Source organism: Haplochromis burtoni, unplaced genomic scaffold, assembly GCF_018398535.1.
Source record: "Haplochromis burtoni strain Fernald_Lab_line unplaced genomic scaffold, NCSU_Asbu1 Contig_40, whole genome shotgun sequence".
Lineage (NCBI taxonomy): Eukaryota > Metazoa > Chordata > Actinopteri > Cichliformes > Cichlidae > Haplochromis > Haplochromis burtoni.
This window is the reverse complement of record NW_024582401.1, coordinates 100,533-124,165: the sequence shown is the minus strand read 5'-3', so window position 1 is coordinate 124,165 and position 23,633 is coordinate 100,533. Positions and strand designations below refer to the sequence as shown.

The following is a 23,633-nucleotide window of genomic DNA, read 5'->3' as shown; positions in this document are numbered from 1 at the left end:
CCATATTCAATATGAACATCAACCATTGTAATAATATAAATATGACAGAAGAGAAGGAAAGGAATATTTAGTCCTCCCTAACAGGAGCCTGTGCTGTGGTTGTTGCTGTGCCTCTAACACACCTGATCCAATTAAGAGCCACACATTTTCATCACAGAGTAATTGGATCAGGTGTGCGGATCTGAAGTGGTTGAGGAACACTGTGGTGTTGCTGACATGCTGAGAGCAACGCTGTGATCTGAATCAGATTCATGCTGTAATTCAGTATGCCTGGGCTGGAGGACATCCTTTCAAGTCTCTTTCCCAAGCACACTCCTCGCTCTTTTGTTTCCTTATGCCAACACTTTTCTTTCCACTCCTCCTCTTCCTCCTTCTCTGTGGGCTTCTTTTCTTTAGGATGATTTGTTTACCCACAATTCCCGTGGGTAATTAGCTCTGTGATAATAACTGGTGTTGGAAACAAACACACCCACTCACTGAGCAGTGCACACAAACAGACACACAAACACGCGCATTGGGATGAAAAACAACTTTCTTGAGCTAAGTCGCATTAAGTCTCGTTACAAGGAGAGCAAATTCACGTTAAAGAAGGGGGAACAAATACGAGCAACGTGTCTCAGCATTTGGTAATAATAAAACTGTACAATTTTTATGATGTTTGAACCGAATTAAATGACCGTAATGTTGGGTGATAATCACTGCCATTAACTTACTTGATGTCTCGATAATATAATTTTATGATCATTTTGTGGTGGTTGATTCGATTTTACACCGGCAACAATTAAATAGAGTTAATGATTTTTTTTGTTATAATGAAAAACATGACACTAGGCTATTCAATTAAAAAAATAAAAATAAAAATAACTTGATTAAGTAGACATTTAACGAGGACGTTTGGAAGCATGTTTCCGCCACAGAAAAAAGTTGCCATCCATAACCTAAAATTCGGAGTAAGGTATTTAAAATTTCGAGTTAATCAGTCAAAATTTCGAGGTAGCAACTCGAAATTTTGAGTTAGCTCTCCCAATCAGGAATATCTGTGCAAGTATGTTAATTCCTTGTTATTGGAAGCATTAGATGCCAGCTGTCCAACAATTTGGCATCATTTGCTAGAAGGCATTCAAAGCTGAAGAACCTGGTGTTGATTAAGTCATGGTTGTTATACACTGGTAGCTCACTCATGCTGATGATACTACCTGATTTTGAGCATGCATGCATCTGTGCCATCTGCTTCTGGGTAACAAGGAAACAACCTGATTGGCAGAGCTCATCTGGAATTCAACTTATCAACTCAAAATTTCGAGTTGAGGATGTCATAAGAAAATAATAACCGGAATAAGGTGGGAAATTTTAACTTTTATCTGAAAAGGATCTTTGTGTGAATCATAATATCTTAGATCTTGGTATTGGCATTTACAACAACCACTAAGTGAAAATGAAAAGAACAAAATAAGACAAGAGAGAAACACCCTTCAACCATGTTATCTGTGATGTCATTGCATAGTTTGTCCACAAGAGGGCACTCTGCAGCTTCCATATTCACGACCTGTAATATGAATGCCAGAAACGCAACAAGAAGCTGATCTGAGCAGAGCTGGACCGAGCGTTAACGAGTAAATACATAACAACACAAAACATACGGCAGAAAATTCTGGTTATGTTTTGTTTTTCCGAAAGAAAAAATATCATCCGATATATCAGAATATCAGATTTTTAAATTCAGAAACATTGGAATCAGTCTTAAAAACCCTATATTTTTATATTTGGCTGTAATTTCTGTTTACATTCTCTAGTTAAATTAATTTCGATCGATGACAGAATGGTTTGGCTCGTCTCCATACTGATCCATCCCTCTTAACTTGCTCACTCAGTCTTTAGTCTTTTAGCCCACAGTCCAGGAAAAGCAAATCATGAAGCCTGTGAGTCATGTAGCAGGTGCCACAGCCACAGGTCTGCACTCTTTGTCTTCTTTTAACCTGTGTTTGAGTCGGCTCCCTTCAGCAGTACATGTTCCTCATTCTACCAAATCAATAGATTATAGGCTTTGGTAAAATGCAGTAATTACTTACAGTGGTGTATTGTTGCCCGTGTTTCTACTGGGAAGTTCCCAGTGGCCAGCAGTCAAGCTGTGGCAGCATTATCAGCTAGGTGCCAAGCTCTGTTATTAGTGCAGCCTTACACTGAGCCAAGACTTTAGACTGCTTCTCTCTCTCTCTCTCGGTCTGATTTTGAATTCCTTATTTTTTAGGCCTTTAATGGATGAGGGACAAAGTGCTGCCTGTATCAATTTAGTCTGTTTTTGAGCAGCATGTTTAACATGTTAATGGGCTCTTCTCTCTCTGATTATGGCTGGCCTGAAAAGCGGCGTCTGTTCTGTCTAGCATGCGTGTGTGTGCGTGCTATTCAAAAATGATAACAGTGTGCATGCATGTGTGCAGTGTGTGTGCACTGTGTGTGTGTGTGTGTGTGTGCACTTTCTCTAAATCTCTGCAGAGCGCAGAGAAATGACAGCGTTAAAAAAAAAAGGAGAGCGATGGGAGAAATACAAAGATAAGAAAAGGGAGCGAGAGTAAAAGAGAGAGAATCCCCTGCTGTTTTTCCAATCAGGAGGCGTCGTCCTCCTCACTTGGTGATTTATTCTCTCTCCCCTCTTCTTCATGTCCCAATTTCCAACCTCCCCTCCCCTCCACCCCACCCCACCCCACCCTTCCATTCATTCTTTCTCCCTGTCTTTCTTTCTGCGGGCAGCCCGTGAACATAGCTGTTTAGAAATGACGACAGAAGCACGTTCGAGGCGGGCCGCGTTGTTAACATGACTCACCTGTAAGGCTGTGAGATTTTCATATGAAGTCTTCCTTCTACTTCACTTCTTTTCTTTTTTTGTCTTCTGAAATCATACTGGACCAAATATTGCTGCTGCAGACCATCAGACGTCAAGGATCTTTTATTTTAAAAGCAGCATTAAATGATGTATGACCTTACTGACCGACATTAATAAGTGTCTGGCACCGCTCCTTGCACGCCCCAGCAAAGATCACCCTACTTAACAAATGAATAATGAATACAGGGTGCAGGTCAAGACTACATATATATATTATTAAGCTGGTGTTTTGCAAGAATCACAAATAGTCAGCTCTGTGGAGATGCTCTTTATTTTAAAGGAAGGCATCTGATTTGCTGCGCTGTGTTTGTGTGCTGAAGGGGTGTCACTGAGATTGCCAATAAATAGAGCATTCATTCATTATAATCTGCCTTGTTTCGTCACCAGCCAATCATGTAGTCATATTTCACATCCCAGCAAGCCCTCCTGCATCTCCCTCCATTCATCCCCTAGAGCCACAAGTGTGTGTTTTGCATTGGCGGCATCTCCCCGCCGTACCTTTAAAACCATATCACTTTAAATGTCTTCCTATGTTAGCGTGAGTGGATGTTGCAGAGCACCAAATGCATCATATTGTTACTGTGTTAAATTACCAATGCAAGTGTTTCTCTCTCGCTAGTGCAGCCCTCCCCTCAGACACACACAGACATACACCCACCCACCCGCTGACCCCTCCCTCTCAGCGCTGGTTGGTTGCCACGGCTACCGTGTCGCCACTCTTCCTCATGTTGCTATGAGACTCGGACCGACAGACCTGAGCTGAATGACAATGTGTCTGTGGCTCTGGCAAAAGGCCCACAACAACCAATAAGAGACAGTCTAGACAAACACTTCCTAATCTGGGGTCTGGGGACCTCCGGGGTGATTGTTTGGGTTTGCAGGAGCCTTTGCAGCCAAACGAGGTGCAGTTTATTAACGCTTTAGTATTATTTTTATTAAATTATTACTCCAGCACCGTTTTGTAAATTATTGCGTGATTGATATCTGTGCTTGATTAAGACAGGAGTGCTCTTGTTGAACAAGGAGGAATCAAAATGAATGCTTGGATTAAAATTTTACAGTAAAACAGAGGTAGTTAGAGCTATCGTCGTCAATATATATCAATATATATTCTATATATATAGACAGTGGGCTGCTGACCATGAAAAAAGCTCCTCACATAATCAGAAGAATTTCACCAAAGCTTTTCAGCCTCCTTTAGCTCACTGTTTTGGTTTTTAGACCCTCAGTCACTCCATTTCCAGCCACACAGACACAAGTCATCTCCCTGTCTCGGTATGTATATTAATATGCAATCTTGGTTTTCTAATCATCTCTCATGCTTTGATATAATGACTGAAAATCACTCTAATTTCCCCACAAGGGCTATCGAAGTTTAATCTTATTCACAGAGTAAAAGGACATAACAGATAAAGTGAATACCGTTTTGGGAGCTTCTTCTTTGCTTCTTCCGCATTTGAACCTCAGAACTATAGAAACTCCCAACCATTATTCAATTAACTGATCAGCTTTAAAAAACAGCAGATTAAAGAACAGCCGTTGTATTATTCTATTAATTTATCACGAGAAAATGCAAAATGTTCTCCCATTCCTGTTAACCCTACAGTTTTAATCAAAAATGGACTGATAATGAGATTAATCATTAAGTGCAGCCCTAAGGGGAAAGCGCGCTCTCCATAAATGATTTCATGCTGGTTTGGTTTGATATTACTTTTATTTCTACCCCAAACATAGATTTGATTTGCCAAAGGCGAGTCGTTCCACTGTCATATACATATTTTACAAACTACATAATACAACAAAGAAGAAAAGTACTTGTGTTGCTAATCCTCTAATAAAGCAAAAATAAGGGAATGAAGAAATAAATGCAAGAAACATATTGCTTTTATATCAGCTATGATATCAAAATCAGTTCTGTAGTACGTACAGGACATACACAGTGGTTTCTCCCTGACCCACGGTGTACAACTAAAATAAATAAATATAATAAATAAAGTCCAGGTTAAAACAGAGAGCTATGAGATTATGGGTAAAGGAAAAAAGAAATATCAAGAATATGCATTTCACAGGATATATGATCCTTTTAAAGCCTGAGCCAAGAGATAATCACCTGAAAATTCATATTTTCTGAAAATGGAGTTTTTATTGAGCCTTCTGACAAATTCAAAAATCTAAATAAATAAATAAATATTAATTTGCATGTATGAGTTTTAATTAATGAGGTTCATAAAAATGTGAGGGTCATAAATGTTATGTTATTATGATAAACATGTTAGAATATCAAGTAAAAGATCCAAGTAGAAATTATACATCACTAAAATTGTTGTATGTGAAGTTGTATATGAAGACATTGTTACCAGTTTTATTTGTTGTGGTGCATTAATTTTGTGATGGCTAAATGTTCAAATACAGTGGGATGAAGACTTTAAAAAGGCAAATCTTTTATGTGTGGCTTTTTTCCTGCCTGGTTTAAATGGGAGTAAAAGAAAATAAACCAAGTAAGCCAAACTATTATTTGAAGGACTGAATTTCAGAGTTGATAACAAATATATAGCACTTTGGTTCAACAAGCAGAGCCTCCTGATATGTCATCTGCAATTATTATATGAGTCTTTTTAGTGTTTTTGTCATACCTCCGTCCATTCACCCCCAATAGGTAACAGCAGATGGCCCCGCCCCTCCCTGAGCCTGGTTGTGCTGGAGGTTTGTAGCTGTGAAAAAGGGAGTTTGTCCTTCCCACTGTTGCCAAGTGTTTGCTCCTAGGGGTCATCTGATGGTTGGGTTTTTCTCTGTATTATTGTACCTTGCAATATAAAGCATCTTGAGGCGATTGTTTTTGTGATTTGGTGCTATAAAAATAAAACTGAATTGAATTGAGTCTGAAAACCCCCAGAAAAGAGTAACGTTTTATCCCAGCCTGCCTTTTATTCGTACTCGGCAGTGCAAGCGCACACTGGGGAGAGACGATTTTTCTCCCCGTAAGAATAACACCTTGTCTCTAGGCTGAAATATGCTCCGCTGGAGGCGCCCGCATCCATGGAAAAGAGTTTTGACACATAACAGCAGAGCTGATGTGGGTGGGGAGGTGAGATCTTTGGGGCTTTGTGTCACCGGAATCTATCTGCTTTTTCTTTTTATCTGTTTAGTTTGCTGTCGGTGCACATAGCCAGAGCGTCAGGGGAGAACGAGAATGACACGGGTTAGAGCAGTACATCATTCAGGCGGTGCTGTGCGTCTACTCTTTGTCTGCGGCTGGTCAATATCGGGTTTTTCTTTCTTTGGTTGTTCCTTTTTTTTCCTACAGAATCTGTTGCAAGAAAATAACGCCAGATCAAGCATAAGCAATAAGTCGAAAAGGGACAATTTGTGAGGAAGTGAGACTTTACAGATAATAAACTTTATTAAAGTCTCACGCAGACAATAGCAGCAAGTATACAGTGCAAAGTAGTATCTATACATAAAGCACACATAATAGAAAACCGTATTAAGCTTGAAATGAGAGAACAAGACAGTTAAACCATAGAAATGCAGGCAGTATAACATTTATTGCAATTTTATTGGAATTTACTGCTCTAAAGTTTTCACATTTGCCCACATTCACAACTATATACACAGAGACATCTCGGTAGACTCTCATTAAAAACTTTTTCTTTTTCCCTTTTAAACCGAAAGCAAATATAACACCACTGTAAATTAAGTTTTCTGTAACAGTGATGCATACATACACTATGTGTGCAGCTATTTCATCAGTTCGTTTATTTTATTCTGATACCATTTCAGTTCAGAATTTGGTTTAATAGTGTAGAAAACATAAATATTTCATGAGTTCAGCACTGTGAAAGAAAACGTGGCTCACAAACTGTGGTAAAGTAATGTGATCGATATTTTCTTATGTCTCTGTCTCCCTCAGGAACTGTTCACGGCGGAGTGCAAGTTTAAGGAGTCGGTGTTCGAGAACTACTATGTTATCTACAGCTCGATGCTCTACAGGCAGAAAGAGTCGGGTCGGGCCTGGTTTCTTGGCCTCAATAAAGAGGGACAGGTCATGAAGGGCAACAGGGTCAAAAAGACCAAACCAGCAGCACATTTCCTGCCTAAACCCATAGAAGGTAACAAACTGGGCTTTTTATTTTCACTTTATATATGTATACATAGACATATATCCTCTGTCTCTCTTCACGCTGTCCTTCTGCTTTTCCTTTGCTCCTCCCCTGCAGTTGCAATGTACCGAGAGCCTTCGTTACACGATGTAGGAGAGGCAGTTCCTAAACTGGTCGGGTGCCCGCCATCCAAAAGCACAACCACTGAACCGGTAGTCATGAATGGCGGCAAACCAGTCAACAAACCTGACAAGGAGGCGACATAACCCCGCTCCCTGTTTTCACCTCGCCTGGCTGACGGGAGGCCAGGAGAAGCCACAAACTCGCCCCCACCCCCACTGCTGCGCTCTCCAAAAAAACAAAAACTGCAACAAAAAAGGTAACAAAATGAACAACAGTGGGACCACACGTCCAGCCTCACCAGGGGGGCCTGTAGAGACCACGCTGCAGTTGACGGCGGGGGGAAAAGGGGAGAAGGAAGACAGTAAAATCAGGCTGATGTCTGACTGATATTTCTGAACGAGGACAGTAGCATGTCCTCATCGTATGGCAGAAAGCAGGACTTAAAATCTAAACAAAACAAACAGAAATCTGAAAAAAATGACGTCCTCACCGGTATTTTTCTGTGACAATCTGTAAGAATGAGGCTGTCGTCGTCCCCGCACCCTCTTTTTCCTTTTCTGTTTTTTCCTTTGCCTGGTTCGCTCGCTTGCTGGTGGCCACAGACACACATGCACGCAGCGCAGCCTCCCCACAGAAATCGACCACGCGTTCGGGTTCGATCTTTGAGTAAATAAGGAACAGATTAAAAGCATCAGCAAACATTGGGCGAAGAGAACACCTTAAACCAAACACTGATGATTCAGAGGACGCTTAGTCATCGATCAATTAAGATTTGGCACAGGACATTCTGTACTAAGCACACGGGGACATGTGCTTGGAAATTGCCGAATGCACTAAATACAAGGTAAACGCACCGGTTCACCTGTCCCTACTTTTGATCACATAATAAAGAGAGACTTGTCATTTATGACCACATAGCTTAAAGCATGTTTGACTTCTCAGTATTCTTTTACTCTCTGTTTCTCAGTTATTATTCTAAACAAACAAAGCACTAGTGATTTTTGAGCTACACTGCTGTACAGACGTAAATCGGATTTGAGTTTCTACCTCTGTGTCTTACACCCCCACCCCTTTCTGTTGTTTTGGTTCCTTTACAAATGCTATGATTTCCACATCGCTGACATAAGTGCAGCTCAGGAGAGGAGGAGGTCGGCTGATAAATGAAGAGTTTAGGCATCGAGTTGCTCAAATCAGCATGTAGCTGAGTATTGAAAGGAGAACGATTTACACAAATTCCTTGTTTGTAGCAGCACAGAGAGTATTGGAGGCATGCTGGTGTCTAAGCAGCATGGTAGCAGTCAGTGTTTACATAGAGTAGCAGATATTCTAGACTGGTCGGATGGCGCTATAAGCCTGGTAGAACTTTTATTTTTATTTTATTTTTCAATTGCCTTCCCATGTACTTGAAAACAAAAGCAGGAATTAGGAATACTGAACAGGGTAACTGATGTTAAAGCCACTGTGTGTAGAACTTGAACATCTCTTGCTTGACTACCCCGGTGTGTCGGAACCAAGGCCAGGTCTAGATCAGGAAGTGTTGCCAAAAGCCAGTAAAAAATATGGATGTAGCTTCTGGGTCTGAAAAACGAAGCAAACGCAGAAGTGCCTTAGAAACCTGTACTCTTTTTAATGTCCAGCAGGGGGCAACTCGTCTGGTTGCAAAACGACTTCTGGCTGTATAGAAATCTACGGGAAAACAGGCCCTGGCTTTCTTGGTCTGTGACCACTGTAAACACTTACCTGATGACTTTATGTGCTTTCAGGTCACGCTAAATAAAACACCATTTTCCATTTTGTCAATTATGGTCATTTCTAGAGTTAGGATGATTACCCTGGTCAGCTCATTGGCTAACAGCTGGTGATTGCCAAGTCACTAGCCAGTGAGCAACTGATCCAGTAAACAACAGCCAGATCTGCGCCTTGTTGTCACCAAGACGCAGTGACGGTAAAAACATTCAGCTTGAGGCTTTAAAGCAAGACTTTACTGAGCATTGGGGGACGTAACAGTAGCTAAGTCCGTCTTTTATACTGGCTTTGGTATTGCCAAGGGTCTTTTGCATTAGTCGAACATTTAGATTCTTCCGAGAATTTAACAAAAACGCACTGTGAAGTTGGTTCAATGAAAAAAATTGCTAAACACAAATTATAAACAATGATACAAGTGTACTATCAGCTAAGTATACTGCAAGGGTCCGCTTAAGTCCAAGTGATAGACTTCTGCCATCAAAGGGTGAATATGAGGCTCTGCGTTATAATGAACTCGTTCAGGGTTTTCGCAGGTCTTCGTGTCTTTATTATCAGTTTTCATTGTGATTTTAAAAAAATAACCTAAACTGTAGGATTATAACAGTGAGTCAGTAAACAATTATTTAGAGTTATTAAACACATTTTAAAACCTCTCAACTCACACAAACAGAAATTAGGCACAACAAATCAGCCACTTGAGTTTTAGTCATAATAGCATTAGCGGGTCCTCTTCAGTGTGCCAGCTTTAGTTTCATAACAGATTGTGTCTGGTCCAAGTACAAGGACTTCAAGGTTGCAAAAGGTTCAGTCATCATAAAATAAAAATTCTTGTTATCAAAAAAAAAAATGGCCCTGAAATTCATATTAGTCACTAGTTACCTCTGCCTCAATGTTTAAGTGCCATTGTAGCTGAGTCCAGAAGTTTATTGGTTTTTAAACATCAAGAGCCACAAAATAACTCTGGGCTGTGTGATGAATGGGCTGGGAAAGAAGATGATGTTTTGGAAATGTCGGGCCGACAGTAATTACACGAACGAAGCTAAAATGAGGCACTTATAATTAAAAGTAAGAAAAAAACCTCTCAAGTAATTTAGCCTACGATATGTTTTATAAGGCTTATAGTGTAATCTTTGTAATGTAAACTCGTTATCCGAGAGCTAACAGATTCCAAATAAATGTGGTGGAATAAGGAGAAGAAGATTTTTCTCTGAAATGTTTAAAGTGGGCGTGTTAAGGTTATTTCCAGCTTTATTTTTTTTAGCTTTGCATGAAATACTGTTCAAAATAATGCTTATTTGCTGCCCTTTAGTTAATCCAGTGTCTGAAGGCAGTTGTTTTAGCTCCTCCTTTAAGCCAACTTCCTTCTGATTGGCTGCCCCTTGTTTACTGGTTCCAGAGCTGTGCGCCTGAGTTTTTCACTCCTGCGTACACTAACTTATTTATTTGAAGCTCCGACCGTGTTCGATGTGAACATACTCCACTGTAACAGCATTTGAATATAACAGATTATAAGGAAAAGCATGATCGGTTCCCTTTAAGTCTATTAAAATATGCAGCATGTGTTTACCTTCCACCTCTGGTTGCAGATCTGTGTGTCAACGCTGGATGTGTGAAGATCCAAGCAAACTGCCTATCAGCGCTGCATAATCGGGCAGGAGAAATGTTTGTTTTTGGCTGTTACATTTACACACAGTGGCTTTAAATCAGCCTGCGCAATGGCCTTCAGAAATCTGTGTAGTTTACTTAAAGTGTGGGAAAAAAGGTCGTTTGTTTAGAACACAATAAAACCCCCCACCAAACAGCATGCATCAATCCCAGCGTTGAATAAAACGGTTGTAAAAATCGAAACACTCAAGAACGACAGTACAAGGTAGAAAATCAAAGAGATCAAACCAAATAGATTCCCCCCGCTTCGCCCTCTCACTGTGACTGTCAACATGGCGCCAGTCTGTTCTGGGCCTGAATCCTGTTCAGGCTGCCAGCCTTTCTGTTTACTCGTCTTTCTTGTGACGGCAACACTAGATGCCAATTAACTCCTCGAGAAGTTACACTAAGTAGTTGGTCACATCGCTGAGATCCAACACTTCAAATTAGCGTTCAGTGACAATGAGGCATGCAAATGAATATCTTCTGCGAGGCTCAGGATTGCAGTGCGTCTGCTTTTAATCAATGAAAACAGACACTGTGCTCTCTCTCCCTGTTGCGTTGAGTCCCAGTGTTTTGGGGGGAACAAGCGCTTTGCACGTTAATCACGCGACTGAACCACTGTTCAGCAGCCTGCCGACACGAACCAAGCCCAATACCTACATCAAACGAGCGCTGGCCCCGAATCTGCGGCCTCAGCAACAGGTATGTGTCGCCATAGCGAACGAAACGCAGAGCTGGTGTAAAAGTCGTCTCGCTGCGTTGTGCAGAAGATCCCCTCTGTGACTGAAGAGACTGTGAAAAACACTAGACAGCTCACAGTGTTTCTAATTTTCAGATTTTTTTTTCCTCACATACGCCACGTTTTTTCTCTCCTTCCCTGATCTCATTAGCTGTTGCCTTCATGTTCCAGTATGTGTGGCTGACCAGCGTTACATAAACTTATCCAGTCTATGTGGTGATGCAGGTGTAATTTCTCAGCCCTTAAATGCTGTTTTGAAAGAAAAACATTAGTTAAAAAAAAAGAAGTCTTATTGAGCCAAATGAAAAAAGAGAGAGATGTTTCTTTGTCATGTCGTGTTTCAAACTGTAATCTTGATACTGAAAATCTGCAAGTACATGTGCAGGTTATGAGGTAAAAAATATATATACATTATATATATATATATATATATAGCTAGCTAAATGAGTGCCTCTCATTCATCTCCAGCTAAGAGAGCTGTGAGCTTGCAGGGCGGCTGTAGATTTGTGTTAAACCCTCAGCCTTCCTGGAATTCGCCAAGGTTTACTGAAGATTTCCCCAAATTCTCAGAGTGGTTTGACTCCAGCTCTGCTCTGCCTGACGTTACTTTGGATATTGTTGATAAGGAAGACGTCTTTGACTGGTGTTGTGCTCGTCTCACATCGAAGAAACGTGGATGTATCGTTTATTGACTACTCGTCGTGTCACACTAGGGGTTAGTAATAAAAAAAAAAGGTTTAAAAAAAGAATAAAAATAAAAATAAACCCTGACAATCAGGTCTGTGAACTCCCTTTTTTATTTCTTAATGTGTCCGGTGTTGCCTGTGTCAAAGCAGAACCTTTTTAATGGCGCTATAGAGGACGATGTTTTTGTACTTAACAACCATTAGGAGATACAACTGGTAACAAGGCTCCAGGACAGCAGCTGCTTTTCATTGAATTATTGTCAAGCGACTAATTTGCGCTTCGCTGCTGGCAGAGGGGAAAAAGATCGACTTAGAGAGGGAACCGAACCTTCCTCTATTCAGAGAGCTTGTTAGGTTACCAGCAGGGGTCCCATCCTGTGAAAGCAGCTATTAAAGATCTACGGGACATGCTCAAGAATTAATGATGGCTGAGGCCACCGAAAAATGGCCCAGTTTCCTGGCTACTGACCAAATATAGAGCTTCAATAGTGTTTCCAGGCTGGTAATCACAGCTCCTGGTTCAAACAACGAAGGCACAATTACTGTCAGCTTCTCAGTGAGAGATTCCTCTCCACCGGGTGGGTAGCCGTGTAGCGGGGCTACAGTCACGAAACGTCTAGCAGGCGTCTCAGCACAGGAAGAGAGTATCTGATTTAATTAGAAGCGAGCAATCGCGACAGCCCGGGTCATTTTTAATTTCCACGTACCAGTACCGCTCGTGTTCTTGTGGCAGGTACACATGTAGCCATCTTACTTTGTCCTCTGTGAACTGTAGCTTCTGGAAAAAAACAAAACAAGACGAGACATAGCAGGGCAAAAAAGAAAAAAATGCTTTTGTGACTCGACCACTGCGGTGCAGGTGCACTTTAGAGACACAGGAACATGTAATGGCTAGCACTGTACTCCTGATGTAGCCTGTCTCCCTCAGGTTTCTTTTTTTCTGTTCTACTTTATTCCTCTTACAAAAGACTGCCTTATTACATCTGAATCTGCAACGAGACAGTAAACGCGCTCTCCTCCCAGCTGTTTCTTTCTCTGAACACTCTCATCCCACACACGCAGCAGATAGTCACTCCTCATCCTATTTTACTTTTCAATTATCCTTTGATCCCCAATCTTCTGTTCACTGTAACTATGCTAGCTTTCGCTCTCTGCTCGTCTTGTAATCATGCAGCCAGAGAACTTATCCCTCCACAACCACCCCCCCAATTCCTGGTCCTCCTCCACCCTCCCCAGTCTTTCTCACTCTCTCTGTTTGGACAGTTTCTCCACCTGTTGCATGGTTTTCAAAAGAGGAAAGACGATGGGGGCTAATGCATGTGGTTATGTAGGAAATGTGCTCTCGAAACAAAACAAACATTTACAGCGTAGCACCGGTGAAGCATTGCCTCTGGCTCATCCCTGCCGTCGGTTAGCACTGGTCATTTATTAAGTATTATAGGATCAGTTTCCAGTGGCATCAGAGACGACTCACAAAGAAATATTGTTTTGTTTTTTTAAACACTATCCATCATTGCAATTTCACTAATATTGTTACACTAATGCAAGTCTTAGTCTTAATACTTTAAGCAGGCCATCAATATTTAATTCAATGCCTGAGAGTAAGAAACGTTACAGTTGTGACATGAAAATAAGATTGTTGAATGAGTGCCTTTGCTTTTAATAGCGATGGCAGATTAGAGATTAGGTTGTTTTAGTTAAACTGTTCCCCCTATTCCTAAAACACAGTAATCTTCTGTGACTCGAAAATAGCAAAGCCAGAATTGACTCAGAAGATTTTCTTCCTCACTCAGTGGCTGGATTGTGGTGTGTGAGTATACTCAGAGGCCAGGCTCTAAAAAAACACCTTTCTTAGTCAGAATATATCATCTCTATGTTACCTGGCACCCAGCTGGTGCTGCTTTTTTCTGAAGTCACAAAGACAACAGCTTTTCATGCAGTTACATTCTTTTCATGCAGTTAGTTATTTTCTTTTTACTTTTTTGAATCAAATAAAACATATTTTATGAGCCAATTAGTGACTAAACTACCCAGGCTTTTCCCACTGATAGCCTTGAAACAGCAAGAGCGTGTATATACACTTACTAAGTTGAACAGATGTAACTCACATAAAAGCAAAGTTAAGATGAAGAATAACAAAACCACAGCCGGTTGTATCTCCCCAGTGCAAGCCATGCAGGCTATGAGCCAAAAGCAAAGTGCAGCTCGTGCTAACTTTAAAGGAGATTCCTCTGTCTGTCAGTAAATGTACAGTTACCTTTACATATATAAATATATATATATATATATGTATAAATATATCTTATGCAAACAGAGTTTGTCTGCACTGTACAGTTTGTGTCCAATCCATTGTATACACAATGAAAACAAAGATATTGAATAAAGGATTTATAGAAAGGAAGCGTGACTGGGCTGATTCATTGATTGATTTTAAATGCTTTGATTGATTTCTCACATTTCAGTCCACTGTGTTTACATTAATTTATAAAAGCCCCTTAATACTGGGGAGGGATCGATACACCACCACTGCGATATTTTTTTAGAATGGCAATGTTGTATGAATACTTGGGACACCAATTATCTGTATTTTTATTTAATAAATTAAAATACTACAAACAAGAGGGCTCCACCATCCTCAGGTAACGTAAACCATCAAACGCTGGAAACACTTAGCTTGACAAAGCAGTCTGCTAATTCAGCACAGAAGTATAAACAGGACAGCAATCTCTACAAAAAGTAAACAAATAAATAAACCAGTGGTCATTGTAATTATATACATACAACCAATTGCAACTCATTTGGACTACATGGTTGCCTGGAGCTTGAGGCGATTGCACAGGTCGCCTAAAATGAGGCAACCTTTCTGCAACCAGTTGCAGTCTGACTTGGGCTGACTGCAATCGCTCACAAAGAGTTTTTCAAATGTCTATTTTATAAATGCAGACAGATTGCCAACATGTTGCCATCAGTGTGAATGAATCCTTGTCTATGAACACAACTCGAGGGGACTCGACTCAACTGTTTGTATTCTGGTTATGGTCATGTGAAATAGGGAGGTTGCTGAGTGCAAATGTAATAGTTAAATGTGAATTTCTGTGTGTGGAGACAACAACAGATATGAGTTTTGAGTTAATTGCTGAATTATCAGAAACAGATTGCATGCAATTGCCAACTTGACACATTCAATCACAGACTGACTGTGTTATGGCAACATTTACAGCAGGTTTTACTAACAGTCTCATTTTTCAGCCAAAAAATAAGTGAAGTGAGATAACGTTCTTATTGGATAAAAAAAGATATTGGTGAAGTTTACCTTTGAGGACATTTTTTGTAGGATATTGAAATTTTTTTTTAAATTGCAGTAATATTTTATTGTGACTGTCTGATGATTCCCACCTTCATCTAGAAGAATGTGAAAATACAAAAGCCTGTTTTACATCATGTCTGAACTAAAATTCTCCTGCAAAACTGCCTGTTTCACTTTTTTTAAAAATTATAAACGCTTGGTCTCTGGTGCTCAGCCTGATGCAAATGCTTCAGATGCAATGCTTTCAGACCAGAAAACACTGGCTCATTCAAAATACATCGATTCGGAGGTGTGGGACCGGCCTAGACGTCAGTATGTGTGAATACTTTTGAGTCATCATCATGAAAGTAAGATGTGGAGTACGCAGACATCGCAGAACACCTGCCGCCACCTCAATTCTGTTGTTGTTCCCCGAATTTCATTAAGCTGTGATCAGTAAATGTCAGAAGAAGCGGTTTTTCTCCTTTACGCAAACCAGTCTCATATTTTTTTTGAGAAAAAAGGAAAACGAGACAAAAAGAACGTCTAGCACGAGAATTTGAATTTGCTACAAACCTATAATTAATTAAATGACCTCAAACAAATAAACCCAGAGCCTTGGGGGCTACTTGCTTCCTGGCTGCCAGATCAGCCTTGGAGACAGATACACACACACACACACACACACACACACACACACAGAATTACCATCACTCAGTGTCTACAATGCAGACTTTAATGGAAGTACCACTGAAGTGCTCCACTGTCAGACAGATAGCTGGAAAGACAGATAGACACAGACAGATACTGCAGGTTGACAGATATTACACACACACACACACACACACACACACACACACACACACACACGTTGCATCACCTGCCTCCTCTAAATAGCAGATGAACAAGCAAATACTGTAATTAAGTGGATATAATTATAATTTGCATATGTAAATGTAATGTAAATGAAGTGTTCTCTGAAGAATAACACGGTGCTTAATTAGGGGTTAGCTCTCCAGCTTTAACTATAGCATTAAAAAACTGCAACTTCAGCTCTCCTTCAAGCTGAAACTCGTTCTAATTCCACGCAAGTTTCTTTTTAGAACTATGATTAAGACTCTGGACTTAATAATATTTCTTCCATCACACCATAGTTATTTATTATTATTTTTTAGGCATTTTGTTGCACTATCTGGAATATTCTCATGTGCGCAGTGACATTGAGGCTTTCTTTCGTGGTGAAATCAGAGGCCCCCTGCATAAATTTAGGCTTTGACTTCCGTGCTTTCATGGTACCGCACTGTGTAATTCATCACTCTGCAGATAAATTCAATTAGACTAGTTAAATATGAGCAAAGCGATAGTAAGATCAGATTTAGCTGCTCGTTTGGATTTCTTCCATCTTCATGTATCTGTAAGCGTGGACCTCAGCATGGAGCGTTTTATCTTGTGAGGATGAGATAACATATCCTGCTTTATTGATATTACCTTACCTGGAGGAAGTGTCGTCTGCATTCTGGAAACATCCATCTTCCTCTTTTTCGCGTTTATCCTGGATGAAGTTGATGATGAGGCCTAGATATATATAAACAAGGGTTTTGATCATTATACCATTCAGTTTATTTATGAAGCTCGTGCTTGTTTTTAAGTGTTAGTTCTGAAAATATTAAGTGACAACAATGTGGAAAAAAGCCAACAAAGAACCCGCCAAACACTACGATTCCTTGGATGGCTATTTAGGTTCCCACAGCCTCCCATGCTAAAATTCTAAACTCTGAAGCAGCAACAAAGATGTTTGCAGACTGGTAGGAAAATAGAGTTTGGCCCCTGTAGCTAATTTCTCCTTTAATGAAAAATATCTATAAACTTCCTTGTGACTATTTAAAGTGGTCTTGATGTTATCATAGGAGATTATCTGATTATCTGAAAGTGGTGAAAAAAGAAAGCTATCTGGCACTTCCGTTGATCCATCTATTGTGAAACCTTCCACTGTGACTATCGGAACTGGTTCTAGGAATAGTAAGCGAAATTACACAAGAACTGCAATCAGTGGCAACAGGCCTGATGGAGTGATGAATCCAAATTGAAAGGTTTTGGTTAAAATTGTCTTCAATATGTACATAATATCACAACAGTGTCTACAGCAATCTCTAAAGCATGGTGGAGACTAAATCATGGTTTGTGCTGCATTTCAGCCTTTGGTGTTGGAGATCTTATCAAAGATCAAGAGATCAAAGGATCAAGCACCAGCTTATTTTGTCAGCATGACAATGATCTCAATCATGGATTGGCCTCCCCAGAGCCTGGACCTCAACATCACTGAAGCAGTGTGGGATCATGTTAAAAGGGAATAGAACAAAGGGCAGAAACATCCAAAGAAGAGCTTTGAATGTCCTTCAAGAAGCCCTAAGATTGTTTACAGATATTTCAACCTCTGTTTTTGCCTTATATACTGTATTTCCACATATAGTTAGCCCTAGTTCCCATTTTTCTAGCAAAATATGAAGAAATGAGGGGCGTGTGAAGCATTTTACACAGAATTGTCTAGCCCCTTTAAATTGTATTAATACTTAGGTTAAAGGTTTGGTAACTGTGAGTGACATGTATATAAAAAGCTTTTGATACGTTACAACATTCTATTTTGATTTCTAAATTGTATAATTATGGTGTGAGAGGAGTGGCATTGACTTGGTTAAGGAGTTATTTAGAAAATAGGTCGCAATATGTACATTATCTCAGTAACACCTCTGAAAGATTGAAGATTGTATGTGGCGTTCCTCAAGTTTCTATTTTGGGACCTAAACTTTTAAATTTATATATTAATGATATCTGTGACGTATCAAAAAGGTTAAATTCTATTTTATTTGCAGATGACACAAATTTTTATTGCTCTGGAGAGAATTTGAAAGATTTGGTTGAAATTATGACTTCTGAGATGTTAAGATTAAAAATATGGTTTGATGTAAATAAATTATCTTTGAATCTGACAAAAACGAAATTCATGATATTTGGCAATCGTGTAAAGGAGGATGAAGTCATTATGTCCATTGGTGGAGAATTGATTGATAGAGTTACTGAATTTCGTTTTTTGGGTGTAATAGTAGATGAAAATTTGACGTGGAAATCACATATTGAGTATATTAGAAAGAAGATGGTTAAAAACATTTATATTTTGGGAAATGTAAGAGATTTATTAGACTATAAAACAATGCGCATTTTATATTTCTCATTGTTTTTCTCATATTTTAGTTACTGTATTGAAGTCTGGGGGAATACATATGAGAATACTATAAAACCTCTAAACTTATTACAGAAGAAAGTGATACGAATGATTCATAATGTTAAATATAGAGAACATACAAATAAATTTTTTATAAAATCGAAATTATTAAAATTAGGAGATTTGGTGAAATTACGGACACTATTAATTATGTTTAAGGCTAAAAATAATATTTTGCCCTTTAAGTTACAAAGAGTATTTTTATTGTGCTCAGAGGGAGAAGATAGCAGAAGGAAATTTTATTTTAAGCATCAGCTAGCTAGGACTACACAAAGATTGATGAGGTTAGGGGTATACGACTGTGGAACTCACTTCATTATAATTTAAAGAATTGTATAAATTTACATTGTTTTAAAAAGTGTTACATGCTTAAAACGATAACTCAATATGAAGAATGCGAATGAAATTGGAGTTCATTGAAAAAGGATCCATTATAATTTTTTGTTTTATTTATTTTAATTTTATTTTTCTCCTTGTTATTATGTGGAGTGGTATATTCTGATTGTAAATTTGTTGTTTGGTTTAGGTTAGGACCGGAGATAAATGTTAATGTTAGTTTGTTCCCTGATTTTTGGTGCCTACTTGTAATATAAATTGGATTGTAGATAGGGGGCAGGGTTTAATAAGAATATTTTCTTCTTCCTGCTCCTTTTCACACATGGTTGTAGTGCTTTTTGATAGAAAGTGTGGTTGGTTTGTTTGAATTGTTGTACCAAGTGTGAAATAAATAAAGAAATGAAATGAAATGAAATGAAAAGATGCTTAAATTTAAAAGTTTTAACACATGTTTAGACATATACAAATAAATAGCTGAATGGATAAATTATGAGTGGACCCAATAAATGTGTCTCGACCCAAACCCTATGAAATCACGCTGGCCACCAGCTAAAGTAAAACTCCATTATTCACAAAGCAAAATGGCAGAGCAGTAATCTCTTATTAAAAAGCAGCCAATTATAGCCAGAAAGCAAAATGGCATTTTGTTATCACATAACACGAAATGTTTCGATTTCCCGTCCTTTTTGATTAATTTCATTAAAACAGCATCGAGTTGGGATTTTCGGTCTCTTATCTGCCTGCCACGCACACGCACACACCCCACACACGTGCAGGGATAGTATGCAGCATTGTGTGTTTGAGGTGGCAATGAAAACTCACTTGAGAGCCTGTTTCTGTCTGCCTCATTATCATCAAAGACAACAGGCACTCCAGTACACACATACATACACACACACGCACACATACACACACACACACACACACACACACACACACACACACACACACACACACACACACACACACACAGGCGTGCGTCATAGACGGTTTCCATTGCAATCATGGCCACTTGAAGCTGCAATGCCCCTCTCTGCTGCTGCTGCCTGTCACGTGAAAACCTTGCATCCCCTAAGCTGTCAACAACTGTGAAACTGAGCAAAGGAGGGCAGCCTGGAGCTTTAACCCACAGTGTTTGTTTTCAGTTCCCCGGCACTGTTCTGCGGTAGGAATTTCCCGAGAACAGAGGAATGTGCGATCCATTAATTTCACTGAAATATGAAGTATGATAGAGCAACATTGTGAGGTTTTCACACAACAGCCGCATTATATAATGACAGTCTGTGGTTTCATTATATCCCCATGGCAACCAGGCTGCTGTCAGTCACTCTGAAAGGTTAAGATCAAACCCCATACTCTTTTTATCACCATTTGACTGATGTTGTTTTCTCTCCCTCTCTCTCTCACTCTCCGGGCTCTCTTTAGATTATCCCAGGACACAAAAACATCCCAGTGAGGCCCAGGATGATGATCATAATATATAACACACTGCTACTCATGTGTATTAATATCCAGATTCTTCGTTATATTTGAAAACCCAGTTTTCATTGACAATCTAAGCCTCCTCTGACCGAAAGCATATAGATCAAAGTCTTCAGAGTGTTACCTGTCATACAGTTGCTGTCACTCACTCTTGTCATCTCTTTGCTGCTCTTGCTCTTCCCCACTTCATTCCCCTTTTTTACCCATCTTTCTTCTCTTTCTCAGTCCTCCCTCTCTCTCTTCGTCTTCATAATAAGAAAAGGAAAGGAAAAGTTGATTGAAGAAAGAGAAAGAGGAGAGGATGGAATAATTCATCTCTCAGGTGATAAGTGACATTTGATGGACACACACACACACATGCACGGAGCAGGGTAGGGTAGCATCCAGCCAAGCAAGCATGCTATCTGAATACTGATCAGCCAATCAGAGGCCATTTCTGCTGGGCACCAGAGATACTTGTTGGCAACCATGGCAACCGAGAAAGCATCATAGCTGAGAGGAAAAGAAGTGCAGCTGTGTGTGTGTGTGTGTGTGTGTGAGACAGTACATAATGTTAAAATGATCACTTCCACATTGTTTGTTATGAAACTTTCAAAGTTTAAACAGAAGCGCACATAAAAAACTAGCAGCCCCTCTCGCTCAGTTTTTGCACTTTCGCAATGTGTTGCTTGCGCTCTCAACATTTCTGCCCGTGCCCGCTCAACTCTTTCTATACTCCGTTATATGTGTGCCACAAAACCAGCCAATCACAGACTTGGATGCGAAAAAATCTAATTGGCTGTTTTGGTCTCCAAACAGCTCGAAATGACGAAATGCAATATCCCAGAATCCATTTCGCCCAAAACTCAAACGAGGCTGTCAACACGGAACACAGAGTGGCGGAGTTTGAAATATTACTCTTTCTGGGTCACAAAATAAACTTTTAAGATATTTTCATGCGAGAATGGTGCTGTGTAAACTTCAAATATCTGCTCGATTTATCAAGACATCACATATTTGCATAAGTGCTCTAATGTTTTCGGAGAACCTGTTACCCACCAGCTGACCGGGTGGTCACTCGGGTTAAACATAATATATAAGGCTGAACTGACAAGAAATCAGCCGACTGCACCACCAGGTATTAAAGGAAAAACCATAAAGTCTTTGAACAAAAACAATCGCTGTTGTGACAGTGATGTACACTGTCTTGTTGGTATATATGTATGATTTGTATCACCTTCATGTTTCCCTCTCACCACATATACAAACCGATATCATGACCAGCAGCTTTTACAGCTGTGGCTCAAGCAAACATCGGCTGATACTAGAAAGTAATATTAAATAAATTCTAACATCAGCTGATCAAGCTTAAACATGCTGCTGTTGTTTAGCGCGACATCCGCTGGTTTCCTATTTTGGGCAAAGTGGGCGATAAACAAACGAGAGAGATGATCAGCTGATCATTTCATGATTCAGTTTCATGATTGAAGTAGCAACAGGAGAGGGAGGGGAGAGAATGACAGAAGAAGAGGCAGCTGACAGTGTAAAGACAGAATAACTCCAGCTTTGTGTCTTTTTCCATTCTAGCTGAAGTCCGGGACAATTCACGTTCCTTTTCCCCTCAATACAGATGTATTGTAATTGATCCAGCCCAGAGTTGATCATGACCAATTGGCTAATCCACCACCTTTCATTGTTTATACCGTTACAAAAACAAACAAACAAACATAAAAATGAAAAATCACCATCGGCCCACCGGGCAAATGAGCGGTATGCACAATGGCAGTCCAGCTATGCGGTCAGCTAGTGGGTAACAGGCATCTCCGAAAACGTTAGAGCACTTGTGCAAATATGTGATGTCTTGATAAATCAAGCAGATATTTGAAGTTAACACAGCACCATTCTCGCATGAAAATATCTTAAAAGTTTATTTTGTGACCCAGAAAGAGTAATATTTCAAACTCCGCCACTCTGTGTTCCATGTTGACTGCCTTGTTTGAGTTTTGGGCGAAATGGATTCTGGGATATTGCATTTCGTCATTTCGAGCTGATTGGAGACCAAAACAGCCAATCAGATTTTTTTGCATCCAAGTCTGTGATTGGCTGGTTTCGTGGCACACATATAACGGTGTACCAGTGTTGCCTACTTAGCGACTTTGTCGCTATATTTAGCGAGTTTTCAGACCCCCTTAGCGACTTTTTTTCTAAAAAGCGACTAGCGACAAATCTGGCGACTTTTTCTGGTATTATTGGAGACTTATTTATGACGACTTTTTGACGTGAAAACGCGTATCGCTCTTACTCTCAACAAGCAGCGGTGCTGCCTTGGGCACCTCACCCGTGCCAAAGCGCTCACAGGCGGAGGATAGTCCTCCCCCAGCTGCTATCAGGGCAGGAGACGTTCACACCTGTGCGTCCAAACGGCAAATGAATCGCGCATGAGCGAAGCCGCTGCTCCCGCACTGACTGTAACGCAGTCAGTTTCTTTTACTGTTATGCTGTTTTGTGGATCACAAGGTTTAAAACTACTTATAAACACACACTCTCACACACAAAGTAACTCCACCAGAGTGCCAATTTCGGGTCACTTTTGCCGGTCCAGGCCCGGATAAAGGAGCAGGGTTGGAATTGTGACAATAATTGCTAAAAGAAATTTAATTTGTAGTTCTAAATAAATTCTAACTGCATTTAGGACGTTTTTTACTCACTTTATGTCTCTTCCACGATGTTATTTCTCCCTCCAGCAAAGTAGGTTACAATTACATTAGCATGACCAATTATGCAAATTAGGCGATGACGTCATTTGGCGACTTATAGCAACTTTTCGACAGCCAATAGCGATTTTCCTTACTGAGGAGTTGGCAACACTGTGGTGTACAGATAGAGTTGAGCGGGCACGGGCAGAAATGTTGAGAGCGCGAGCAAACACTGCGAGCAAGCGCAAATGCAAAAAGTGAGCGAGAGGGGCTGCTATTGTGTGTGTGTGTGTGTGTGTGTGTGTGTGTGTGGGGTGTGTGTGTGTGTGTGTGTGTGTGTGTGTGTGTGTGTGTTGTGTATGGATAATAGCAAACACAGAAATACATTTTTTGCACGCAGCAATGATTTTGTTCACTCAAATTTAGCTTTTCTTCGCTCAAAATAAATTTCTCCTCAAAATGCAACACTTGCAACTGCAATTTTTTTTTTACGTGCACTCAAACTTTTTTTACGTGCGCTCAGAATAGTGGCAAAAAAAATAACGCCATACAGCTCCTCCACTCTCCTCTTCCCACTCTTTAGAAGTGCACGGTTACTTGTCAGCATCAAGCATTACTGCAACCGGAGCACCAAGGGGCAACTTGTGCCTGT

At 40.0% G+C, this 23,633-nt stretch overlaps 1 protein-coding gene across 2 annotated transcripts in view; it reads left to right on the top strand.

Moving 5' to 3' along the window:
- The window catches only part of LOC102314427 (fibroblast growth factor 14), a 71,420-nt gene extending 57,097 nt beyond the window's left edge, over window positions 1-14,323 (top strand). For both annotated transcript variants that reach the window (XM_005920076.3, XM_005920078.3), the window contains exons 4-5: window positions 6,792-6,990; window positions 7,099-14,323. In XM_005920076.3, the coding sequence (XP_005920138.1) occupies window positions 6,792-6,990; window positions 7,099-7,247 (348 nt within the window). In that variant the 3' untranslated portion in view covers window positions 7,248-14,323. The remainder of the gene's footprint in view (window positions 1-6,791; window positions 6,991-7,098) is intronic.
- The last annotated feature ends 9,310 nt before the right edge of the window (window positions 14,324-23,633 follow it).